Source organism: Sinocyclocheilus grahami, unplaced genomic scaffold, assembly GCF_001515645.1.
Source record: "Sinocyclocheilus grahami isolate Dianchi unplaced genomic scaffold, SAMN03320097.WGS_v1.1 scaffold309.1, whole genome shotgun sequence".
NCBI lineage: Eukaryota > Metazoa > Chordata > Actinopteri > Cypriniformes > Cyprinidae > Sinocyclocheilus > Sinocyclocheilus grahami.
In genome coordinates this window covers 1,042,773-1,067,198 of record NW_015505488.1, presented here as the reverse complement: position 1 = coordinate 1,067,198, position 24,426 = coordinate 1,042,773, and the positions used below count along the sequence as shown (strand labels likewise).

The window sequence follows — 24,426 nt, the reverse complement described above, 5'->3', positions numbered from 1 at the left end:
AGTAGCTCAATGCGTAGAAGATCTTGGTTAGGTTAAAACCGAAACCAAGCCATTCACACAGAACGCATATTCAGCACATTTTTGCACGGACAAATATGACTGCTGCACTCGCGTCTCATGCAAGAGATGCAAAGTTAAAACAGTTTTAACATTTAGAAATCGCGATGCGAATTTGTGAAGGTTTATTTCATTTCACTGTGTCTCATGTTTTTAAATGCAATCTGTGTGATCGGCGATTTGGCTATTTGTATTAGGCTAAGCAATGCATTAACACATGATACTGTTTTGTTCATAATTGTTTATGCAGTTTACAAAATTGTAAAATGTTCATTTAGACGTTATGCACGTTTTTATAGACAGTTATTTGAATTGACAATTAATGCGCTGCATTATTTTGCTCATTGCGCCCTCCTGTGGCCTCGGGAAACAAGTCAAAAGTTTCCCTAAGACTTATTTAATCTGCATATAAAACATAAGATAGGAGATATTTGTTTAAATTTTATTTTGTGTTTGACTGTAAAAAAAATAAATTATATATATATATATTTGTTGTTTGTCTTAATAGAGTGGGCAAATTAAAAATACAGTGGTTAAATAAAAAAAAAAAATTATATTGCTCTGTTTTAAAAAAGGTTATAAAAAATTTAAATAATTATCGATACCAAACGATATGAAACTTATATCGTTGATATATTTTTTAGCTATATCGCACAGCCCTACTTTTCTGTTTCAGGTATGGTACAGTATGTCCATCAATTTACACTGTAATGACGCTTGCAAACATGTGCTGTGCCATGAATCAGTCTGTTTTAAACTAAAAGACGGGAAACAGATGCTTTCTCATGCTAGATGCATGTATGTAAGAAAATCTCATATCCACCTTATTTTTCCCGTAAGAGCGGGTGCAGCCATTTGTAAATTTAATTTAATGAACTATTTTTTAGCAGAAGGATAGCATTTAATGAATTTACTTTAAAAAAAAAAGTCACATATCAATACATTTTGGCTTTAATATTTGTATTGTGTGGTAACCATTTTATAAAAGCTGTAAAGTACTCGAGGCATGCTGTATTGGGAATTAGTCATGGATGAAGGGTGTTGTTAGGCACGACGTGAAGCAGACTTATTCATACAACATGGCCTTTTGTACCTTATTGCTTACTTAGCCACTTCTAAGCAACTGCCTTTTTCAAGACAAGTAACAGCTTTAAAAACATAACAAGGCAGTGTTACTGATGCAATAAAACGTGAAAATATATTGAGCTTGTGTTAACCACAGACCTTATTTCACAGACTGAATCAGTGGCTTGTTTGAGACATTCTTATTTCTTTGCATTGTATCAGTTTCATAGGCCTACGTTTAGCCCCAGGCCTGAGCTTTTTAAGTCGTAGAATAAAACATAAAAATATCTTGAGCTTCTGTTAACCACATACCTTATTTCAAGCATTTGAAATAATGACTTCAGGATGATAGAACCAGAAATGCTAAAATGAAATTCTAATTTGTTTCCTGGCGTTGGCCTCCAAAAATACATCATCCCTGCAACTTTCTATTTATCTGTATCCACTTTTGAGTGCAGCAGTCAAATCTCAAAATTCAATCAATAACTGATGCATAGATCCACGTAGGGCTGTGCAATTACTGTATTGGCCCGAATATAAGACGACCCTGATTATAAGACGACCCCCCTTTTTCCAGATGTACCTTTTGGAAAAAGGCTTTTTAAAAAACAAATCTTGTCTTCAATTATTTTCATATTGCATATTTTTCCTATTTTAATTTTTGTTTTGAAAGTATGGTAAAAACTGGTAAAATGTACCAACAATCACATTAAAAAAATATACACTTTTTGATATACCATTAAAAAAACAGCAACAGGTAGCCCATCTGAATTAGGACATTTAGGCTATCCATCTAATAGTAGCCTACCAAAATCTTATTAACAGTAGAAGTTAAATCTTACTGTAGTCTTCAAATCTGGGTACTGTCTTACGTTTTAAAATCACAAAGGGAGTTTGGTTCCATCAGGCTAACGTGACAGTCACGACTCATGCAGCTGTAAGGTTTTCTTATTCTTTTGTTTTTACTCGCGATCTTTACAACACGCATTACATTACATATTTCATGGCACACTCGTTTTATGCGTATGTGGTGCCACCTATTGTTGTGGGTGTATTATTGACATGTCAAAGGCTAGACCCTGAATATAAGACGACCGCATTTTTTTTAGAAGTATTTCCAAGAAAAAAACATCGTCGTATATTCGGGTCAATACGGTAATTGAAATTCAGTTTTGATTTAGATTTTGGCCTCCAACGATTATGAAAATAGAGTAGCCTAAACAAGAGAGAACGATTTTTGCACCCCATTCCGCCCCCTTTCCAGCAGTGCTCTTTTGCTCCTCCATAAAAGCCCAATTTCACATGCAAATCAGTAAAATCATGTAACGAGACTTTTGCAAAATGGGACGTGCTTGATTTATTGAAGTATATTCGATTTATTCATGTTTTTAAAAGCGAGAAAGAGAACTTGCGCTGTTCCTCTGGAGGTTGTATGCGCAGAGACGGAACAGAGCACGGACATGTAAAATCAACTTTTAGTGCCTAAATGGACAAATGCACGCAAAAATATGTAAAAATGCAGAGCTTAGTGATTATTCATGTAAACCCTCACCGGTTATGTAATAAATGAACGTAATGAGTTGAGAATGAAAATTCTTGTGTAACAGTAAATTGGATCCGTCCGGCTCTTAAAGTGACAGCAGGCTAATATTCATGCTGCCAACTGTGTGCTTGATATTAATGAAACAACAAAAGACAATATTCAAAATCACTCACTGCTCTTGACTGAAGGACTTTTGTAGCTTTAATAAGAAACAAAGGATGTTTAATTCTTACAGTGAAGACAATGCTGTTTTATTTTACATTAGATTATTCAATTTATCTAGTAGGCTGTTAACTGAATATTTTAGACTTTAAAAATTAAAAATTAGGCATTAAAAAACTTAAAGCACAGTTTGTTTCATTTGTATCTTTTTTATTCTGTTGTATTCCTTTGCTTTTTTATTACTGGCAGTTAAATTATTTTCAATAATTTTGAGGATCTTTTTAAAGGGGTCATATGATGCATTTTTAAAGATCATTATTTTGTGCATTTGGTGTAACAGAATATGTTGACATGCTTTTTCAAATACTGTACATTATTGTAGGTCCTCTATGCCCCGCCTCTCTCAAACGCTTCGTTTTCTACAAAGTCCCTCCTTCCGACAAGCGCAGTCTGCTCTGATTGGCCAGCTGACCCAGTGCATTGTGATTGGCCGAACACCACAAACACTCGTCGGAAATTTAACGCCCCTTACCATAATCGCCAGCTTCGTCTTTCAAAATAAATGTAAAGACAGAGCCCAAAAGGGGAACAGAGTCACGTGACAGACACAATGATGAAGCTGGTATGTGTTTGCAGTACACAAGCCACGGTTAAGACAGCTGACTCCACTGTGATGTGATCTCTCTCTCACACTCTGTCACGTGTGCGCGCGCACACACACACACACACACACACACACACACACGATGCGCAAAACTCCGCATTTGAACAGTCAATAGCAAATACTTAAACTAATAACAAAACAGTAGCTGATTCAGAAGCGCCAGATTGTCATAGTCAGAGTTACCTCCTCTCCTAGGTCCACGAAACGGTCGTCCATAAAATGCATCGCTGTTCTGTTGTAAGTGATCTTCAAGATTCCTAAATCTACTTTCGGAAGACCAAATAAAGTGCTTTTGCTTTCACACTGAAACACACAGCGTCTCCCTGACATGGCTGCTTCAACACTAACTGCGGTTACTGAAACCACGCCTTCTTTCATTGCGTGCACACTTGGGCCGCATTATGCTAATATTTCACATAGTGAGGTAGATATGTGGGGGCGTGTTAGAACGAGCCGTTTTAGGGGGGTGTGGCAGAGTCTTAACTGATAAAGAATATCTCTTTGGTTTTGAGACTTTAGTCTTTGGGATCTTATCTATGCGCAATCAGCTTGTAACACTCCAAAGAGAAAGGAAAACTTGAAATCGCATCATATGACCCCTTTAACTAATATTAGTTAATCTAGTATTCTGCTGTGGTATTGAGAATTGTGACATTTCACTGGACTCTAAAATGTAGATGTCATAGCAAACTTATTTACAGAAAATATATATTTGATATATATCACTATCTTTAAATAAATATTTCATATAAAGTTTTGGTCATATGGCCCACTAATAATCGTGTTAAATAATCGTGATTACAATATTGACCAAAAATAATTGTGATTATGATTTTTGTCATAATCGAGCAGCCCTAGATCCACATCCCCACTCCACATTTTTCTTTTTCGATAATCTGTTACACTCAGATATACATAACAGTATACAGAAGAAAAAATCTACTACTTCAGTTGCTACTTCAGTTTCATTGCGACTTTTTTATGCTTTCGAAAAATGAAAGTCACCTTGGATTTATAGTATCACCTACAGTAGTCACATGAATGTAGTGGCATGCACATTTTCAGTACACTATTGTAGAAATGTGCTATTCACAGTTACCCACGATTAACTTATTTGTTGACTACAAGGAGTTACGAGAGACGATTGATATTCATCAGGTCATGCAATTTTAAAATGCGTGCATATGATTATTTTTCTCTTTTATTATAAAGATATTTTTCAAAAGTAAAGTTCATTTCTTTAGGAGGTTTTTTAATTTTATTTTTTTGATTATGCAGAGTTCAAAATAAATCTCTACCTGTCCACAAACAATGGGCTGATACCGTAATTGACATCTTTCATTTATCTTCCTGTCACATTGTCTTTTGAAATGTTGTGATAGATGCTGTTAGCAGTGGGAATTTAGCAGTCATTTATTTATTTATTTTATCCTTTGAAATTATTGAATTTAATATTGTTCTTTTAAACAATATTTTTTAAACAAATAGACTGTTTTGATTCTCCATTCCCCTTTTGATTCACAGTCTACTACCCTAAATTGCTTGAAAGAACATCACTACAGTTTAAAATCAATAAAAGAGGTTTGCACTGCACCCAAAGGAATTCATTTGTGAAACATCACTGTTTTCTATTGGCCCACCCTCTTTCTGTAGAAATCATGGAAAGTATAAGTACTATTGTTGTTCTGTTTCCTGTCATACTGATAAGGCAATACTGAGTCTCAGAGTCACAGATTGCTGGAGGATGCCTGATAGCGCACATGTTCTAGAAACCATTTCACACTTGAATGATACAGACTTGTTGTTCTGCACTCAGGAATTTGTCATTGCCTGCCTATTATGAAATTTCAGCTTGACTCAATAATAACATGATAGACATTTTTGTCTCATTGTTCAGTTATTCATTGTCTTTCTAATAATTTGGTTTTAATGCTGAGGGATTAGAGGGCGATGGGTGTGAGTACGTCACGGTGGAGTCGACAGAGATTTGGCATTACTTTACGTTGCTGGCATGTTGAATGTGTCTTGGCATTAAAGGGTTAGTTCTCCCAAAAATGAAAATTAGGCTGTTTTTTACTCACCCCAGAGCATCCAAGGTGTATATGACTTTCTTCTTTCAGACGAATCCAGTCGGAGTTAGATTAAAAATTGTCTTTGATCTTTCAAGCTGTTTAATGCCACTCAGCGGGTGTTGCATGCATCCGTCCAGAAGAAGTTAAATAAAAACGCCCATCTATTTAAAAAAAAAACGTCTCACATGGCTCCGGGGGGTGAACAAAGGCCTCCTGTAGCGAATCGATGAAAGATGCAAGATTTTATTAAATTTTGGTGCCCTTATTAGTAAAGATTTGACTGAGCTCACTGAACTGAAAATGTACTATTTATCATTTCATGTATCATTTATCAATACAACTTTTAGCTATGTAACATTTATTATTATTATTATTATTATTATTATTATTATTATTATTATTATTATTATTATTATTATTATTATTATTATTATTATTATTATTATTATTATTATTATTATTATTATTATTATTATTATTATTATTATTATTATTATTATTATTATTATTATTATTATTATTATTATTATTATTATTATTATTATTATTATTATTATTATTATTATTATTATTATTATTATCATCAAACATTTAATAGGCTAATTTTGAAAACAGTACCACATCAAATGTTTGGGGTGTGTGTTTCAGCAAATATGCATTAAATTGATCAAAGGTGAAATATAGGCCTATATAAGAAAATATATCATGTTACAAAAGATTCTATTTCAAATAAATGCTGTTATTTTGAACTTTTATTCCTCAAAGAATCCTGAAAAAATGTTTCCACAAAAAAATGAAGCAGTATTTTTTTTACATTGATAATAATAAGAACCATTATTAATAATCGAGCACCATTAATAATTGAGCAGCAAATCAGAATGTAAGAATAATTTCTGAAGGATCATGTGGCACTGAAAACTGGAATAATGATACTAAAAATTCAGCTTTGCATCATAGCAATAAATTACATTATAAAATATATTCAAATAGAAAATATATATTTCAAATTGTAGTATATATATATATATATCACTCCTTTCTCATATTAATTTCTTAAACTAAACAACTTTGATTCGTGTTTTTGGATCAAGAAGTTTTAAAGCTTTCTGTTTAGTTATTTATCTGTGTTAAAAATCCTGTTTCCATGATTGTTACTTTACAATATGAGCTCTTAAATTAATGTTGCTAATGTTTAGATGACTCATGGGATTAAAACGTGCATATGCTTTTTATTGGACATTTTAGGCCAGATCTTAAAATAGTTTTCTATTGGCACAGTGGAAATGTTGTTGGTAAGATATAATCTCTTATTATTTCATAAGTTTAAATGAATTCATAAATTTAGACACACTCACATGAACACAGACACCTTTTTGATAGAAAGATATTCAAGATGTGAAGAATGATTATAGACATTGACCAAGTAGCTTTGATATTCAAATTGTGTCACCAGTATATGCATGAACAGTACTATGTTCCTTGCAGTTTATCAAAGCCATATACCAACAGTTTAACAGTAAGGGAGTGAGAAGTGTTTTGCATGTTTCATATTACTAACTGAAACACAAGACACCTTTAAGTCAGGCTTCTAGCAGACTGCAAATGTGCCACAGTCAACAGTTCTGCACAAAACAGAGCAGTTTGCCAGACTGTCCAAGGTACTCTCCAATTGAATTGCACCAAGCTAACCACAGAAAATTTAGTTAAAGCAAACTGAGTTATCAGACAGTTATAACAACAACATCACTGCTCTGTTTAAAGCCCACAATAAACTCATTATTCACATCATGCATTTGAACTGTTTAGGAATCTCTTCCTCTGCACAGAATTTACAGTGTTATACCGATGATTTGGTAACAGAAATTGTATTTTTCATACTGCACAATTATATCAATCCATCCACTGAGGTGTGCTATTCAGAAGTTCAGCTGACACTAGAATCACCATGATTCCCAAAGAGGCCTAAATAACCCTGGATAGTGTGGTAAAAACCATCATCAAGTGCATGTACAATTGATTTGCATTAAAAGCTATATGGAAACTTGCAGAGTGAGAGAAAGGAATAGATTTAAGGAGTTTTTTGTAATAATGACTGGCAGATTGTACATTATCCCTCTTTTTACAAGACTAATTACCAAGTAAAATAAATATATGGACATTTGATATTCATTTAAACTGTAAATCTTTCTATCTGCACACACACACACACACACACAAACACACACACGCACTCAAAACTGTGACATCTATTCTAACATCTGTTTGAAAAGAGAAAGCATTGTTATGTTTGGACAACAGTGAAATATAATTTATTGGCCATCATACAAAATATCGGTCCGTGTAATCACATTGTCGATTAATGCCACGAATGACCAATCAGAATCCAGTATTCCAGAGAACTGTGTATGTAGCTAATCGAGAGAATCCATGCATATTATCTGAGTCTGTAGGAATCTGTAATGTAGCATGGGGAGATTTGCAAAGATCACTATGGAGCATCTGAGAGAGGCTTGCTCTAGAGAAATAGGATTATAGTAAAGAGCGTGTCCTCAATAACATGCTCTTTTCACAGCCATGCCATATTTGTGTGGCTCCAGCTCAAAGCTGCTTCATTAAAGTCCCATGATTGCTCATCAAGGCTGCCTCGTGGCATTTTTTCACTTTCACCAGCTATATTTGTCATAAGCCTTGATAATGAATGTATGACAAGTAGCATGCTGATGTTTTCAAAGATTGAAAGGATTTGTCAAGATGATTATTTTTCTGGGTCATGAGTTCTCTTCTTTGACATGGGGTTATTGTCCTTTTATTCCACCCTTGAATAGATGTGTTTGGTTTGATTGGGGAGTTGATTACTTTAACATGCCCATTTCCATGATCCATTACTGTATCTCATTTTCACATCTTGGGTAAATAGTAGCGAAAGTGAAGACAGTTCCTCTCTTTGAGCTTTGCTGCTGATCTTTATCATCACACGTTACCTCTCCAAGATGACTCTCAGGTTAGATTAGATTTGGTGTTTTATTGTTTAGGGTCGAATTTGACTTCTGTATGATGACAGCCTGTGCCTGTTTAGTACTGATATCAAATAAAGCAAACAACCTTAGGGGACTGACAAAATGAAAATGGAGCTAATATTGTGCAATAGTTTGGGGTAGTGCTGGGCGTTATACCAGTTCATACCGAATACCGGTTTTTATTTTTGTTATGATATGAATTTTAAATTAAACCGCAATACCGGTATATGTCACTTAAACAACGTTTGGAACGCGACACTGTTTGAAAGGGGTGTTGCACTGTGGTGAGGGAACAGCTGTATGTGTAACTAAGCGTGAAAGTTCCGAAACTGAAGCTGTAGAACTAATAGAACGTGATGACGCAGAAGAACTCATCCACAATATCCACATTGACCACCACAAATATCCACCGCCCCCTGCCATCAGCTCCTGCGGCTCACACACCCGAGTGCGACTTTAGCACTAGATTTAGCACCTTTCAGCCCCTTTTAGCGGCTTTTTTCCATAGAATATTCATACTGACAAACCTAGCGACTTTTTTTGGATAAACCTTAGCTATGGTTCAGTTGGAAGATTTCGCCAGTGCTGTCCCGCGAACGCAAGGTTCGACTTTCCCGGAGAAGTGTCACCTCTCTCGGCGTCTGTTCTGTGCAGTGAGCGGCAGAGAAGCAGCTCATTCAGTTGGCCGCACCGCAGCCGACTCATCAATAAATGAGTACAAAACAGCGTTTCCAAGCACCTGTCGCTTACTGATTGTTTGGAATTATAAATATGAGCATAGGTCACTTTTTTGTTTGTTGTTTTTTTTTTAGTTACTCAGACGCAGGCAGTGCGCTGCATGAGACAAAAAAGTAATATAGCCAAAACAACCGCATAGTGTAGATGCATGTTGATTTTATCAGACGATGCCGCGATTATAAATGAGAGTGACTCATGGTTAACATGTATTAAAAGGGGTCGTGTTTAGTCACTATTTAGTGTGGTATTTTTTGACAATATTCACTCATCATGACAGTAAAATAGGGCATTCTAAGTCAATATACTGCAGTATTTTCTCTCTCAATCAGTAGAAAATATGGTTAACACTCAGTCATGCATGAAAAAAAACACTGTCTTGTACCGTGAAACCCGTATAATTTTGAAAAATACCGTGATATAAATTTTTGGTCATACCGCCCAGCACTAGTTTGGGGTCAATTTTGTATTTTTTTTTAAATAAATTATTTTATTTAGCAAGGATAAATTAAATTAATCAAAAGTGAGAGTAAAAACTCTTAGGCATCCAATGTTGCTCAAAAATATTTAGCAGCAATTGTTTTCAACATTGTAATTGTAATATTTCACAAAATTACTGTTTTACTGAATTTTTGATCAAATAAATGCAGCCTAAGAGTGAGCATAAGAGACTTCTTTAAAAGACATTATATGTACTATATATTTTTAAGATTTTTGTAGAAAAAGGCACGCATTCATGCAATTTCATACACGCTTTGATGATAATTAATTTATTCCATACAAAGAAAAATTGCTTTTGTTAAGCATCCTGTTAAAGGCACAATTTGTAATTTTCACCGCTAGAGGGTGCGTATTCAAAATAAACAAATAGACAAAGGCGTAGTTAGATGACGTGGTGACTGAGTGTGGAATCATGGGAGTTGTTTTCTTAATCCCCACAGCCGAAGCAATCTGACGGGACAGAAATCAGAAATCATGTTCATGGATGAGGTAATGATTTATTAACGTAGTAGAATGAAGCAGGGTGAGGCTGAAAGCCATCGAAGCGAAACGAGGCCGCTGAACGAGCGTGACACACGGCTCGAAAGCAGCGGAGCTTTTATTATGCCACAGTCGACCGCTTCCACTCCTTCCGGTCGTGCATATGTTGGGAAAAAAAGCAGCGCTGTTTTATCATACTACATACGTTTGAAAGTTCTGTTATAATGCTACTCTGTGCGGTCGGCACCGGTCTATTAAAACGCACAACATATTAAAGCTTCTTTGGTGTTTCCATGTTTTCTACAAAACAAAACCGGAAATCGAGAGGTTATGACGTCATTGGCAGGCGACACAATGACACTATGGACACGCTCCGTGTCACTAGTTAAAATTGCTTATTTCTCTGGATTTAAACATTCTTCAAAACATTTGGGATATTGTAAGTACACAAGTCAGCAAAATATATAACACTGTTCTAGTGGTTTTTGGATATTTTAATAAAAAAGTCCTACATATTGTGCCTTTAAACAAAATTACAGAATTAAACCGTTATAATGCCACATCAACTTTTACACTGTACATCACTCGCCTGAACACCAACCTGTGCTGAATAGAATAGTCGTCCGGTTCAGATACCGTAATATGTGAAAAGGTGATATCGTACCTACAACTATTTTAAATTAACATTACAGTAATTCTTCTGATTTGTTTATCTTAGGTGAGCGTGCTGACCACACTGGAGCGGCGCTTCAATCTTCAGAGCGCTGATGTGGGTGTCATCGCCAGCAGCTTTGAGATCGGCAACCTGGCCCTCATTCTCTTTGTTAGTTATTTTGGTGCTAAAGCCCACCGCCCTCGGTTAATTGGCTGTGGAGGCATTGTCATGGCTTTGGGAGCACTGCTGTCCGCATTACCAGAATTCCTCGCCAGTCAGTACAAGATCACAGACTCGTGGAGCAAGGATCTGGGGCGAGACGTGTGCTCCAACACCTCTAAAGCTGATGAACCGTGTGGGAGTAGAGCCAACACCAACATGATGTACCTGCTTCTGATTGGAGCCCAGATGCTGCTGGGTATCGGTGCCACACCTGTTCAGCCCCTGGGTGTGTCCTACATAGACGATCATGTGCGGAAGAAGGACTCCTCTCTCTATATAGGTAAGTAAGCGTAATTTATATTCGCTACATGCTTTCTAATGCATTTAGTTTGCATAGCCACAGGCATCAGTTGTTTTGCATAAGTGAACTGAAAAAAGTGAAAAGCATGTATCTCTCCTACGGCTTAGTAAGTAAAAAGTAGATGATTATCAGGGTGATTTATTGTGGTTTCAGGCCTTCCAGTGGCAAGCCAAAAACCACTGATCTATTAAAGTGGAAAAGCAAATAAGAAGGTTGAGCTGTTATGTGTCAGAAAGCAGCGTGTGCACTAAACCGCTGGGTCAATAAGTAAAAAGCATATGCGTGTGTGCAAACGTGTTATATTTTATATTGTTTGTGACCACAGCTTTCACAATATAATCAGCAGGTGAGCAGTGCTGGGAGGGTTTTAAACATAATTAGTTTTATTTTGTATGTGTAGAGAAGAAAGGCATGGAAAAAGAGATTAAAACACAATAACGCTTCTGTGGGAAGAGTAGATAGCAAGTTTTGGAGGTTTGCAGCATATATATGAGATAAATAAAAATGTGAAAAATAAATGAATATCTATTTTTCACATTTTTATTAATCTCATATACACTACCATTCACTACCTTTTGGAGATTTTTTTGTAAAAAATTCATATTTTTACTTATTAAATTTATCAAAAGTGGCAGTGACTTTTACATTGTTATAAAACCAATTTCAAATAAATGTTTTTTTATTCATCAGTGAATCCTGAAAAAAAGACAAATTCAGTTCGGTTTTTTTTTCCACCAAAATATTAAGCAGCACAGCTCTTGTCAACATAAATAAAAATAAAAATCTGCATATTTCAAAGATTTTTGAAGGATATTTGGCATTGAATACTGGATTAATGGCTGCTTAAAATTCAGCTTTGCAATCAAATTAATAAATTACTTTTTAAAATATATTAAAACAGTTATTTTGAATTTAAAAAATATATAATTCATAATATTACTGCTTTAATGTTGTTACGGGGCAAACAAGACGTGAGACGTATGGATCCATTTGCAAGCTTTATTAAGGGCGTGGTCAAAACAGGCGAGGGTCAGGCAATGGCAAACAGGTATATAGAAGACAAAACAAGAGCAGTCCAGTAAACAAGCGAGGGTCAGTCGACGGCGAACGTAATCCAACAGGGGCGAGACTAGAGGGATAATCCAGGTACAAAGCAAAGGTCCAGGCAGGGGCAAACAGTATCCGAACAGGGCAAGACGAGAGAGGTAATCCAAAGTACACCGGCAATGATCAGAAGACGAGGAAACAGACAAGGCAAGACTAGGCTAGACTAAGAAACTTAAAGCAGGCTCCGTAACGTAGCTATCACAACTAACCATATGCGCATACAATACTCGGCAGCCTGAAAGGGATCTGAATGAGTGTTATATAGTGAATGTGTGATTGGTTACAGCTGTGTGCAATCAGTGCTGTGTGCAATCAGTGCAATGGATGATGGAATATGTAGTCCGGGATGGCATGAAACAGTTTGTGTATTGCGAGAGTCAATGTAATGGAAGGGTGACCTCTGGTGGTGATTGAATGGAAGTCCATGGACAGGATTCATGACAAATGTATTTTTGATTAAATAAATGCATAAATTCATATAGTACTATTTAAACATTATAATTACACCCATTCCAGGTCAGGACTTGCATTTCCAGATAATTATTCTGAAAGACAATCTTAGATATGAAGATATGAAGACAGAACATGACTTTAATATATATTGCCGTTATTATTTAACATTTGTCTTCAATACAAAAAGATGTGACTATAGCTTACTTGGTTGATTTTATTGTTGTCAGGGTAACAAGAACAAGACAAATTTCATGTTCACAGATAACAAGAAACATGTCATTCAGGCACGAGCAGCAAGTCTTATCAAAGCACACAGATTTCCATGTCTGAAAGAGCGTGGGCCATGGTTTGTTTCACATGCATGCATCTCAGTGATGAGGAATGGAAGATAAGTGTTGAAAGGGAAGTGCCTTCAGTCCCTGTTTGATCCTGTGATGCTTTACAAGCTCCACATTAAACAGGCACAAGAGTATGTGGAGTTTAAAATCACACCATTTAAATCACAATATATGTGATTGCATTAGAAACAAAATATCAGATCAAGTGATTTCTCATAACTAATTAAGGTCCCACTTTATATTAAGTGGCCTTAACTACTATGTACTTACATTTAAATTGATCATTTGGTACAATGCACTTATTGTGTACTTACATGTTTTTACATTGTACTTATTTGAAAAATATCTGCATGTAATTACATCTGTGATTAATTTCTGTAATTACATTTATAATTACACTGTTGACCCATCCCTTACACCTTAACACACCCTTAAACCTACCCATACCACCAAACCTGTCCCTCACCTTACCTGTTTCTCACCTCAATAGCAGCAAAAGTGTTTTGCAATACAATATGAACACAATAAGTACATTGTACTGATTTTTTGATGTAAGTACATAGTAGTTAAGGCCACTTAATATAAAGTGGGACCCTAATTAACATTAAATATGAACATGTTCTGATAATATTTGACAACTATAAAATGTCTTCATTACGAACAGTATATTTGTTAGAATTTAAACTTCTATGTGCTTGTGCTGTCTTGCTTTAAAAGAAGACTCAACTTGCTTTGATATTTTGTCATATAATTTATATAAAATACACATTTTTAAGTTTGACATAAGGGTTCACTCCAAAGACATTTCACCGACAATTTAAAAAAAAAAATTCTTTGTCTTTTAAAGAGACTATTGAGTGTATTTTTCTGTCAGGTTTATTCTCAAATTGTGCAAGATCTCTTCTATTTCCTGTTCAGCTCTCTTTCTTGCCTCAGCTCATGTTCAAAGTTCTTTTGCACATGCAACAGAAACAAACCAGCATTTCAGAAGGCTTATGGGCGAGCGCAGTGCTTGTTTGACAGTGAGCAGTAGGAAATGGACACACACTGATTTGAGTTTGCGAGCTCAGAGGGAGATTTGGAGCTGTGCTTCTCTGATAAGCCGCACAACAAAGTTTGAAGGCAAACAAGCAGCGTTTCGTTTGAGAACAATGTTGTATTGTAGTGGAAGCTGCACTCAGCTGATCGTCTAAATCCTCATGCTGCAGGCATGGCATGTGCTGCATGAATGGGCCAGATTGTTCAGACATCACCAAGATTGATGTTTTCACGTACTGCTAATATATTCTCAATTTGCAACACAGCAACATAGCTTGTGTAATTGTTTTTCCTCTCATAGAAACGATTGAGTGTATTTTGCAATGTACTAAATGCTTGCTTCAAATGAGTTAAACATTATGTGTTTCATATAACTAAATACACACTGTTAGGTGGTACAAAGAGAAAGAAAATTAAAGCAATGCATTTTGAGCTATCATTTTGATGCTTGTGGTTTATGCCACATGTATGGTGGTCTACTGCCATAGTTCATACTATTTGGTGAAGCTATCTTAGTGTCAGCCTTCATTCAGTGTTTGGAAGAGCTCTAGACTAGAGCTTGCAAATGTATTGAATATTCAAATGTATTGAATAATTGTGAAAACTGGAATGATTTTAATACATGCTTCTAGTTAAGTTTCCTAACTGTAATTAATAGACTAGTTTCCTTGTCTATGATTGTTTTAATAGCATCTCTGATAAACTTAGGTAATAAAAATAATATCAGGTTTATAAATTATTTATAAAAATATATTTTAGGGTCAATAAGATTTTTGAATTGTAGCAAATTGTAACAATTTGATAATTTTAATATATTTGAAAACTGTTTATTTCTGTGATTGCAAAGCTGAATTTTCAGCAGAATTTTCTTCTTTTTCTTTTCTTTCAAGAAAATTACTTATCATCAATGTTAAAAGTTCATGCTGCTTAATATGTTTGTGGAAATGTTAACAATTATTTTAGAAATTTTGTAACATTATAAATGTCTTTATATCTACTGTAACTTTTGATCAATTTAATGTGTCCTTGCTGAATAAAAGTAATAATTTTCTTTAAAAAAAATGTTTGGTATATATATATATTTGGTATATGGTTTATATATCTATTGATTACAATACTATATAATCTATATATTATATTATATATAAATATATAATTATTAAGTCAAATATTATATATTTATAAAGTCAATTAGATTAAAACATATTTATATTTTTTATTGTCATTTATATGAAAAAAAAGATCAGTCAAAAGTATGAATATTTCTTTAGCTCTATTAACTCCATTCTGAACTGATAAGTGACTAGCAGGCAAACCTTATATGGAAAACCATATATAGACATTTTAATAGCCTCCGTTACCCTTTGCCTTTAATGAGCTCGAACAGACCGCATCATTGTCTCTTTTATTGGCTGTCAGTATCATTGAATATGGCTTGCAGGTCAGTCTGAACCCACACTGTCGTTCTTATCTGCACTCCTGCGGCCTGAACGTCACATTGCCCTCATGTGTTTCTGTGCACTCTCCGCACTCATGGTGAAAAGCCTTCATTAGTGGAGTGCACGGTGGGATCTTATTAAAAAACATTCATTAGTAGGGATTTAATGCAAGATGCTCTCAAAGAAAGAATCTTCATGAAAGATGTTGCACACCTTAGCTTTCAGTGTCCCTATTATTACCCATCAGGTACTTTGTTAAAATAAGTGCTAGCCTACTTTTTTTCTGCTGAAATCTGAAAAGAACACTAAATGGAGCTTTTATCCTCAGGAAAACGGTTTGAGAAATATGCTAATGTCGGATGAGACTATTACCACCTGTTGGCCATAGCAACAGTCGACTTACTTACTAAATGGTGAAGCGAATTGCTTCGATAAACAACCTATTAGGAAAATGCAACAATGCATGGCATTCAGGTGTTTTGGGAATCGGGGCATCCATAACATATTGAGTTAACATGTACTAAACATGAGTGGTCCCCACACCTTGATGCTCATGACAAGAATAGCATGTATAGTTATCTTTATTGAAGTGAATTAGGTTTAAATCGCCGTCATGCTTGAATGAATGATATTTTTGCAATTTTACACATAATAATCCACGATGATCACATTACATAAAACTGAAATTGCACGTCAAAATAACACATTGTCAATATTTTTTGAGACCCCCCAAAATTTCACAAATCACGTTTTCAGGGGAGCCCATGTCTTATTAAGGGGAGCCGAGCTCCCCCTAGCTTCCCCGTAGTTCGCACCCTGGCCTATAGTATATTAGAAGCCACCTTTAGTAGAAACAATAGGTCAGAGGTCACATGTAACAACATTTCTGCAACACTGGCTCAACCACTTTGTCCTTTTACGAATGCACCTCTATTTTTCATAATTGTGACTTTATATCTCACATTTGCACATTTATTTCTTAAATTTTTTAATTTAGATTTTTAGATTACAATTATTTTTCATAGTTATGACTTTATATCTCACAATGTCTATATATCTCTCAGTTGCAACTTTATTTCTCGTAATAAGGACTTTATATTTATATGTGACTATATCTCACAATTGCAGCATATCTCAAAATGTCACTTGATATCTCAATTGCAATTGCAACTTTATTTCTTGTAATTGTGAATTTATATCTCAATGCTTAATATGCTTGAAACTTAATATCTGACAATTGTGACATTTTTGTATCTCGCATTCTGACTTAATATCTTGCAATTGAAACTCTTATTTCTTACAATTTTGGCTTTATATCTCACCATTACAACTTTTTTTTTTATAGTTCTCATTTAATATCTTACAAAAAGTGACTATGTTAGTTGCAACTTTATTTCTCGTAATTGTCACTTTATATCTGATAATGTGACTTTATATTACACAATGTGACTTTACATCAGTTGTGACATAATGTGTATGCCACTTCACTTTTAAAGCAGAAGTTCAGGTGTATGATGATCTTGTTTTTAGTGCCTCATCAACATTTTTTGACTAAAGAAAACAAATGCAGACAGGGGTCAGGACTCTAAATGGATGCTGTTCCCAGAGCTCTTGTAGCCTTTTGCAGTCCATTGCTAATTTTGGGTCTTCCCACAGGGGCTTGACTGTAGAAATTCACAGCATGTACATGCAGGGATCAGGGTATTGCCATGGCAGTCAGGAACGCTTGAACCCCACCGAACTGGCTCTCCATGCTTTACAAGCTTTCACAGTGTCAGTAACATGATTCCTGTATGTTGACGCAAATGATTGGATTCATGTAGCCCAAAGACAGTGAAGGGACAGCAGCTGTAGAAAGAGCTTATTCAAACACATTAGCCTGCTTGTGTTTGAATATCCAGTTTCTAGTAACTGATAAAAATCAATACATACACAGAAATTTCCAGACAAATCTGCAGCAAAGAACTACAGATTCTGAAACTCTGATTTGGTGATAAAAATCACCAAAAAATGTAGAAAAATTCTGTATACTAGTGTTTGTGAACAAAAAACATTTTGCAGAAAGTAAAACGTCAACAATAAAAAACTGAAACATACAGTTTTATGCAGTCAAGTACTAACACAGTGACAGATGGCTGTTTGTTTGTGTCTCTGGTTAGGCAGTTTTGGGAAGACTTAACCCAGACCTGCTCTGGGCTTCGTCACACCAGGCCAAAGAAGATATGACAGATACATGACTGATGGAGGCAGTGGAGACAGAGTTCCCACTTTATTCTGCTGTAGGTTTAGATGCAGGACACTGGCAAATGTCTATAAAATATAAAATACTGGCATTATATTCACAATGTGAACATTTATTAGCATAATGCAATTTGTTGAGGCATGTCTAATTTATGTTAACGTTTTGTGCATGCTGTTAAACATTTAATGTGTGCATCATATTTAGTAATAATTTTGCATATAGGTATACTCATTTTTTCTCATTAAAAATATTAAATATTTATATTTATTATATAGTTTGAAATATGTATACAACAGCATTGGAAACTGAAAACTCTTTTTTTCTGATCTACTTTAGATAAATGCCATTACAGTCAGCGCAACAAACAAGTAATTAATAAGTGCACGTTTAACCTTAAAGGAATAGTTCACCCAAAAATGAAAATTTGCTGTACGTTTACTCACACTCAGACCATCCAAAGATGCAGATGAGTTTGTTTCTTCATCAGAACAGATTTGGAGAAATTTAGCATTACATCACTTGCTCACCAGTGGATCCTCTGCAGTGAATGGGTGCCATCAGAATGAGAGTCCAAACAGCTGATAAAAACATCACAATAATGCACAGGGAATCCACATATCTCCAGTCCATCAGTTAACATCCTGTGAAGCAAAAAGCTGTGTTTACAAGAAACAAATCCATCATTAAGGCATGAAATGTTAAAATCATTTTAACTTTAAACTGTCGCTTTTGACCAAAATACGAGTCCATAATCCATAATAACATTTCCCTGTTGTCCTCTCACATCAAAATCCTTCAACATATTTGTTTGGAACTGTTTTAGACTGTTTATGCTTTTAAACAGTCTCCTGAATCAGATGTCACGACTTTTTCACTGGAGAAAGCAATATTATGTTTAGAGGACTTGTATTTTAGCCAGAAGCAACGGTTTGAAGTTTAATACATCTTAATGATGGATTTGTTCATTACAAACATGGACTGGAGTTGCGTTGATTGCTTGTGGATTATTGTGATGTTTTTATCAGCTGTTTGGACTCTCATTCTGACGGCACCCATTCACTGCAGAGGATCCATTGCTGAGCAGGCGATGTAATGCTAAATTTCAAATCTTCAAATCTGTTCTGATGAACAAACAAACTCATCTACATCTTGAATGGCTTGAGGGTGAGTACATTTTCAGCATGTTTTCATTTTTAGGTGAACTATTCCTTTCATTTTAAATCTCTGTCATGATAATACTATTGTCCACAGGTCTTTAAAAGTTCATATGCTTCTCTCTGACGATATGAAAGATATTTATGATAATGATTAACAACATTGACAAATGCAATAAAATACAATCTTTTAAACATTGAAATTTATTTTGCTATGTTGATGTTTATCTGAGTGATGATGTTTAGAGATCTCAGATGCATCCTTAAGAGACACGTCAGCATGACTGCTGCAGTGTTTTGACTTCACCCCTTGCCATCAGCCACGCATGCTCAAGCTACTGAAACGCTGCACATGTAATGTCATCTTGAAGGATTAGATTCTAAATGGGTTTTTCCATCTCGCCGATAAGCTTCGTGCCAAGACCGCACCTTACTAACTCCTGTTTGTTTAATTTGAGAGCAATGAACATTGTCATCTCTTGCTCTGCGGGTGTGAGAGAACAGACACCAGCAGTCCTCTCTCCCAGACAAACCCATTCTTTTCAGTCTCCTGTCAACTCCTGCATTTTGCAAGATAAATGTAGCCAACCCTCTCCTTCAGTTAGTCTCAAGTGCTTTGGCGCATACTTTTTCAGAATAATTGGCAGTAGCACATAGTCAGGGGTGTCATGCACCTATTTTTTGGAGTTAAGCAATAGCTCACTTAGGTAATACATAACCAAATAATTTTTTGTGGTTCTTATACAATTGCATTAAATACTATTGTAACACAGTTCATATATCGGGGAAGAAGGAGGCGGGAACAGGCGAACATTTAAACACAATTTAATAATAGAATTAACACAAAACTGAAAATAGCGCGACAGCCCCTCACGAACAACTGCCGTGCACAAACAGAAACAAAACAACAAAAAGTCCAGGCCTGGTCCTCTCTCGTCTTGCACTGTCATCACTCCTCCTTTGGGACAGAGCTCCTCCATGGGACTCGAGACCCCGCCCCACTCGTCACAATTATATATATATATATATATATATATATATATATATAAAATGATATAATAATATATGGTGTGAGAGGTGCGTTATAAACTCACTTGGCTCAGAAATCTAAAGTGTTTGGGTAGTTCCAATGGCTATGGCGCTTCTGCAGAAAGAGACTAGCAGGTAAATAAGGGATATGCTAGTTAGAAAGAAACTGATCACGCAGGAAGCAGCGCTAAGATGATTATGTTGAGGAGAGCATGTCCAACTGTAGTGAAGCTCGACAGATGGCACTGCCTTTGAACTTGGATGAAACTGTGATTCAGTTAAATGGAACAAAGGCAGACTTCAAGATTAGCATTAAGACTGCATTAAAATGAGGTTGAGTAACATCATTGGAGTCATCTGGCGTCACTCGCCTTACTTAATCCTATCACTGGTCAATCCTGCTCACCACTGAGACTAAACAAATCCTAGGTAATAGAAAAGAGCTACTTTCCCTTCCAAATAATCTGTGCTAACCACAGACTGTCATTCGGCCGTGTATAGGGAGGAACAAGATACATTTGATTTGAAAGACCATTTTTATATCATGTTTTATTGCTACAATAACCACTTAGACCATTTAATTTGCTCTTGATTATAATACTCATTATTATAAAAAGACAAGAAATGAGGAATTATTTTCTTACAAGGCTTTGCACATTGATTTCCTAGCTTCCATCCTACTCCACTAGCCGTATGTCAAGTGTTGTTACATGCAGACACACGCCAGATCTATGCATCCTACTGGCTGCTTATAATTGTGATTTTCTGTTTACATGCTCTACTATGCTTGTAGCCCTGCCAAAAATGGTTTGTTGGAGATGAGGTAACCTAGTAGTCCAAAAAACTACTTGGCAACTTTCAACCACACCAGTTATACAATGAATGTCATTGCATAAGGAATTTTTGTTTTGGCTTTTAAACAAATAGTGTCAAGTTACTTTTTATGGATTTATCAAGTTAGTTCATCACATTAACTATAAACGTGTTCCACAAACGTTTGAAATCCACAAAATGTCCAAATGCAATTTGTCCAAATTCTGAGCAGTTTTAGTAGTTGTTTTATCCTTAAAAACCTAAAAAAGACAAATATTTTGCTTAAAAAGTGCACCCTTTAAGTTAGTCTGGCCTTGAAACTATCGGATTGAGATGCTAGTCCATCCTAAGGCATGGCATTTCTCACTGCCCTTCACCGATCCAGGAATGTTGGCTCTTCAAATAAGGGATGATTTGATTAGAAAAGCCCTTTCTTACAGATTCATGCTGCCCCTGGCATTAGTGTAAATACCTGGACTCATTGATTGAGTGTTTTGTAAGTAGTAGCTCTCTAAACTCATTCCTGCATGTTCAGCACTTTGCATCAATGGTGATTTGAGGTGCAGGATAAGGTTGTCTAATTAAATGGTTGTGGATCAATAAGGGTTGGCTAACATGTTTATTTTTAGTGTTCACTCGTATTATTGATTGCTAGGAAGCATCCTCCATTTTTCTCTGAACATGCCTAGATGAGTAAAAAGGAAGTATTGGTACTAAGTATGCAGAATGGGATTGCGCATTAAATACACCTCTGGGCTAATGCACAGCTCAGGTTTCCACCCACAATCCACTATTTATCCACAGTGTAAGTCAGTGGAGAAGTATTTACAGTGATTGAATAAAATCAATACTGGCCATGGATAAATTCTTCCCTTTGTTAGGACTAGTGATTGATTGATATATTGGTCAGGTTGATAAATCGGGAATTTTTATTTGTTTATCTTTTCCATTTTGACATTATTAAATCTGAAATTTTTTGATATATTCTGCTCAAAAATGTAAGCAGTCTTAAGTCTTTGTGGCTGAATTAATAGACAAACAGAAATATTATTACAAGAAATGTTCTATTATAATAGACGCATTCTTTGATGAATATAAAGTTCAAAAGAACAGCGCTTATTTGAATGCTCATTTTTAGACTTTAATGTGTCCTTGCTGAATAAAAGTATTAATTTATTTAAAAAAATAAATAAAATAATCTTACTGTACCCCAAACAACAAACCGCAAATATTAAACATTTAATTGCACATGTTTACTTCTTAGATACATACCTATATTAAAACTCTGCAGTCATTTAATGATTATAATTATTTAATAATGCTAATAACTTAATAACACTGTTATTAATAGCAGAATGAATATCTATTTTTATCTGTTTCATACTGTACAATATAATGTTGTGATGCCTAAATTCTGCTGTAACAAAGCAACTATTTTTAGTCTTTGTCATTTTAGTTTATTTAGACAAAATAGTATAGAATTTTAATATAGGCCATTTATTAGTTGTTATCTGTTTAGTTCTAAAATAAGTTTGAATTGTTTTCAGCATATTGTTGTGCATGTAAATCAGTTGTTATCATTACAGTATTATATTTATATATCGCCATTTTATCAGTGATGTGCCACACTCATCTTTAGATATCAGCATTGACATCTGCCGTTAAAAACCCCATATCAGACCGCATTACTCAGGACATGGCATAATATATCTGCAATTCATCTTTAGCTCAGTTCATCACAGTCATGTTTGTTTGAAAGATTATTACTGCAACTTTCTACCTATACTAAAGTTCACACATGGCAGATGTGGTCTATTTACCTCTTCCCTTCCAGATGCAGTACAATTAGCGCCTAATTACGAATAGCAGGCATGCTTTGCTCTAAGGGGCTTCTTTATTCAGTGGCCAGGTTCCTCTTTGGATACAGCTTGGAAGTATCTGGAGACCCGCTGTTGGCACCGTCATACTGATAATTAGGCCAAGGCACCTGCTGAAGAAGGGTGGACCAGCTGTAGTCAATACTGCGGCCCCATCCACCAGTGCAGCTGGAGCTTTTCACCAATAGGCCCATTGAGACTTCAGGCCTGCTGCTTCTTCAAGGCTGCTGCCTGCATATCTTCTCTAAGGGCTTTTTGTGTTTCTGGATCTTAGCCCAAGGGAAACATCTGACACAGCAGCTAAAGTATGCCAGTTTGCACCAGTGGCCAAGACATATCTGTTGGCCTTCTGTCTCTTCTGTATATCTTTCTTTCCATCTTTTGGTGTTCATCTCACTCTTTGCCCTTGTGGTGCAATATATACAGTCAGGAAGGTCTGTTTGCTAACATGCCACCCCTGGTTTTATGATTTGATCGTATTTGTGCTAATGTGAGACTGCCACAAGCTATTATACAACCAACTGCTAAAAAGAAAGTGCAATGATGCAGAAGATACACACATATTGTGTTCAGTTCCCGTTTACTGTGTTTAGACGAAAGGAAGATTTAGCACAATGTAATGCTTGACCATCATCTGAGAATACTAAGGCTTGTCTGGTTTGCATGATTCATTTATCCCCAGCTAGCTTATTTATTTTATTTATTTATTTTTATTTTTTTGTCTTGTTTTGTTTCATTTTGTTTGAGGGCTCTTAATAGTGAGTAATCAACTGAAAGCTTTCTCCAGCTATTTTAGACCTTCCTGAATAAGACTAAATTACATTATATAGCTTGTGAAAACATCGTCATTGATCTGCATGTTTCATTTATTCACACTTTAGCATTTGTTTGTGTGTGAACATATAAGCCTGTAATTTGGTGGTCTTCGCCACCCCAGGATATTTTGGGATCCTTTGAAGTGAGTCAAAGAAAGTGCACAGGTGCAGATTTCTATCTTTCTTCAAAAGGCAGGTTGGCTTATCTTATTCCTGCGAACCCAACTTCAGGTTAACATTGGGCTGTGATGTTGCTGGCACGCTGAATTATTTTCCAAGTATGTGTGCTAAGCTGTTTTGATGAAGACGTTGGAGATTTGGAATACTGAAAAGCCGGGATCAACACACATTTTTCTTAGATCGACTGAATAAATATAGCTAATATGAGCAGTAGTAGAAGGCAAATCAGTTGGAAGCAGGGTATTTGCAATTTTTTTGTGTTTCTTCTATGGTCAATTTAGAAGTTTAATGAGTAAAAGCCAAAAAAAAAAGCTACATAATGTTTTAAATAATGTTTTCTTTTTTAAGTGATCCATCTTCACTGTATAATCACATTATATGGTAATCTGTTGTTCAAATGTTTCCTGCTTATATTTGCACTCAAAACTCCTCCAATGAAACAATGAGACTGTAATTTAATAAAAGAT

At 35.4% G+C, this 24,426-nt stretch overlaps 1 protein-coding gene across 1 annotated transcript in view; it reads left to right on the top strand.

Annotated features, from left to right (window-relative positions):
• The window catches only part of LOC107601651 (solute carrier organic anion transporter family member 3A1-like), a 53,944-nt gene that overhangs the window by 9,686 nt on the left and 19,832 nt on the right, over positions 1 to 24,426 (top strand). Inside the window, exon 3 of the mRNA XM_016293908.1 lies at positions 11,015 to 11,453. Within this exon, the coding sequence (XP_016149394.1) occupies positions 11,015 to 11,453 (439 nt within the window). The remainder of the gene's footprint in view (positions 1 to 11,014; positions 11,454 to 24,426) is intronic.